Here is a 3570-nt window from a genome sequence, read left to right on the forward strand (position 1 = left end):
GTCATGGTAAAAATACTGGGATATTTTTTTTTTATTTCTCTGGGATATTGGTTTGAAATGTGGAAATGAGGGGATCTTTGGAAAGCTGACTACGTGATTGTATGTCCTCATCTAGAGAGTATATAGCAACCCTTGAACCTTTGTAAGCCCCATCTTTTCTCCTATTTTTTTTTCCCCCTCTACACATGATTGCTCAGTACACCGGAGACTACTCTGAATGAACATGCTTCTGGTGCTGTAACTCCTGAGTTCAGCTTACCACTTTGCTTCTCTTAATGGACTGCAGTGTCTTTCACAGCCCCTTTGGTTCCTAATAAAGGTATTACGATGCATCTTGTCTTTAGACTGACAGGATTTGAGGGCGGTGTGTATAAACCCAAAAATAAATATGTAATAAATTGCAGCTTACCAGTCATTACATGTGGTGTCTGCATTAGTTTTCTCTTTGAGGCTTCTTGGGTTTAGTTTAAAGCCAAATCTTTTCAATTTTGGAGCTGGTAGGAGATAAGTAAACCTTTCTCTGGTTTTATTTATTTTGCGGTTTGTCCCCCCTCCAATTCCCCCCCACCACCCCCTAGACCAGTGGTTCTCAACCCTTCTAGGGCCGGGACCCCTTGGTAACATTTGTCAAGTTGTGGTGACCAACGGTAAAATTTAGGGTTGACGCGGCTGCTGCAGCGACATCTGTCGGCGTGGCGGGAGAACTGACACAGGGCTGAGGAGGACTCTCACCTAGCACAGCAGAAATCACACAACGACCCACCGGTTCAGAACCACTGTTGTAACAGCTAAAATGGCAAACCATATAACGCAAGCCGAGGGTGTCAGCTTTTATTATTTAATAATAATGATGATAATCACTAGATGGGTACCTGATGGAGAACTGCAGGCCCCCCTCTGCTGATTGACAGCAGCAGTGGGCGGGTGCAATAGCTAGTTTGCTATTGCAAAGTGAAATAGCCAATAGGAATCTAGCTATGCATTCCAATGCTGATTTTTATTTTTTTCTGACTTACGGCGGCTGGGACTCCGATGTCAGAAATAAAATTTAAAAAAAACCTGCACTGTCTTTGAACCGGTGACGTTCCTGGCTGTGGTGTCACCGGCCAAGCATCAGTGCTATAATAATCTGCTTGTTATAACTGGTGCTTCATAGCAGTATCCTGTGTAGCACTTTTAAAACAAAGCTACAGCTTGTCATCGTTGGCACAGTTAACCTGGCTAGGTTTTGGACTTCATGGTGGGTATGTGTTTGTATGTTAAGTGGTCAAATGCAGCTTTCAACAGAGGGATGGCGGTTCCTCCCTGCAACTTCCAATACAATCCTGCTAGAAAAAGCAAGAACAGAATGTTTTATTTCTGCGTACAAAAAAATTTAAACGATCGCAGCGAAAGGTTTACTCTACTCGATCGAGCAGAGTAAACCTTTCCGGGAGAAAGTGTTTCTCTCCCGGGCGGCCTGGAGCCGCTATCTAATAGTGGGAGACTCCCGGCGACCCCTGGCAAATTGTCATTAGACCCCCGAAGGGGTCCCGACCCACAGGTTGAGAAACGCTGCCCTAGACAGTTTTACTCTTGACAAATTTCCCCTCTGTTCTTGTTGTTCTGGTGACTTTCCCAACACTATGGGGCATATTTAGAAACTCTTTTTATTCACTAATCATTCATTGTAGGTGAAGTAATCTCTGTAATTTAAAACTAGGGATGCACTGATACCGGGTTTTTGATATTATTATTATTATTATTATTATTACTAGGGATGCACCGATGAAAATGCGGTGGGGGCCGTCCTCTCTCAGCGCCACAGGCAAGTACTTGCCCAAATGCTCCAATGCCTAGCCCGATACTTCCTGTATCCGGAAGCCGGGCAGCGCTTCATCACATGCTGCCCGGTTTCCTGATTGGCCGGGAGGTGGCTCCATGCTCTCCTTGGCCAATCGGGAAGCCCGGCAGTGTGTAATGACGCAGTGCCCGGCGTTCTGATTGGCCGGGAAGCTGGCTTCATGCTCCCTCGTCATGACGAGGGAGCCGGCCTCCCGGCCAATTAGAAAGCAGGGCGTTGCGTCATTACATGGCGCCAGGCCTCCTGATTGGCCAGACAGCTCTGGCTGGGTACCGGAGGATGGCCGCGTTCTGGCTGGAGAGGCCCCGGGGGTGACAGGCTGGACATACCAAGGTAAGAGGGGACAGACTTTCTTGTTAATCAGGAAGCCGGGTGGCGAGTCTTTACATGCCACCTGGCTTCTTGAATGGGACGTCCGTTACTCGGTAATTGGTATCGGCGATTATCGAAAAACAAAATTATCGGTACCAAAATACCAGTATCTGTGCATCCCTAATTATTATTATTATTATACAGGATTTATAGAGCACCAACAGTTTGTGCAGCGCTTTACAATATAAGGAAACATTAGAATACAATTTAAGACTTGGCCAATCGGGAAGCCCGGCAGTGTGTAATGACGCAGTGCCCGGCGTTCTGATTGGCCGGGAAGCTGGCTTCATGCTCCCTCGTCATGACGAGGGAGCCGGCCTCCCGGCCAATTAGAAAGCAGGGCGTTGCGTCATTACATGGCGCCAGGCCTCCTGATTGGCCAGACAGCTCTGGCTGGGTACCGGAGGATGGCCGCGTTCTGGCTGGAGAGGCCCCGGGGGTGACAGGCTGGACATACCAAGGTAAGAGGGGACAGACTTTCTTGTTAATCAGGAAGCCGGGTGGCGAGTCTTTACATGCCACCTGGCTTCTTGAATGGGACGTCCGTTACTCGGTAATTGGTATCGGCGATTATCGAAAAACAAAATTATCGGTACCAAAATACCAGTATCTGTGCATCCCTAATTATTATTATTATTATACAGGATTTATAGAGCACCAACAGTTTGTGCAGCGCTTTACAATATAAGGAAACATTAGAATACAATTTAAGACAAGATGGTACGAGTACCGATTTATATGTTGGTACTCGCCGATACCAGGTACTGATACTTGTACTTCTGGTAGCATGGAGCCGCCTTCCCGGGCCAATCAGGAAGCCGGACAGCGGCTTATTACCTGCTGCTTGGCTTTATGATTGGCCTGGCAGCCGGCATCCTAGCTGGCTTCCTGTTCCAGATTGGCAAGGAAGGCGGCTTTATGTTCCCTCATGCCTCTGCCGGTCAGAGGAAATCTCACTGTGACCGGAAGTTCCGGTATCGGAGGATTTGGACGACAACGAGTACTCGCCCAAATACTCATTATCTGCACTGGTGCATCCCTTTTAAAAAACATGCTCTAGGAATATTCCCCTGTGGTGAATGTTGAACTGTCGCATTCACTGCTTTTTTGTGCGTCTCAGTGACAGTGATTACAAGGACAAATGGAATGAATCTTTCCAATGAGAACACAAATCTCAATAAGGAAGCTGACCTGTTCTAAACCCTTACAAAAAACAATGTTGACACAATTCTCAGCAATGCTGATGGTTTTATATTTTTCCCGTGCATGAAATTGATTTTATTTATTTCATTCATTCTAGTCATAAATCCACTACAGCAATTCAGAATGAAACTCCAAAAAAAAAGCACAAATTG

At 46.4% G+C, this 3570-nt stretch overlaps 1 protein-coding gene across 4 annotated transcripts in view; it reads left to right on the top strand.

Annotated features, from left to right (window-relative positions):
- FAM76B (family with sequence similarity 76 member B) overlaps positions 1-3570 on the top strand; it is a 16383-nt gene that overhangs the window by 7568 nt on the left and 5245 nt on the right. For 2 of the 4 annotated variants that reach the window (XM_018552948.1, XM_018552947.1), the window contains exon 7: positions 3516-3570. This exon is cut by the window's right edge. In XM_018552948.1, the coding sequence (XP_018408450.1) occupies positions 3516-3570 (55 nt within the window). Of the gene's footprint in view, positions 1-2370; positions 2383-3515 lie in introns of all 4 variants that reach the window. The other 2 variants (XM_018552949.1, XM_018552950.1) reach the window with 1 other exon arrangement.

This window comes from Nanorana parkeri, unplaced genomic scaffold (assembly GCF_000935625.1).
Source record: "Nanorana parkeri isolate BGI_ZX_2015 unplaced genomic scaffold, ASM93562v1 scaffold102, whole genome shotgun sequence".
Classification (NCBI taxonomy): Eukaryota; Metazoa; Chordata; class Amphibia; order Anura; family Dicroglossidae; genus Nanorana; species Nanorana parkeri.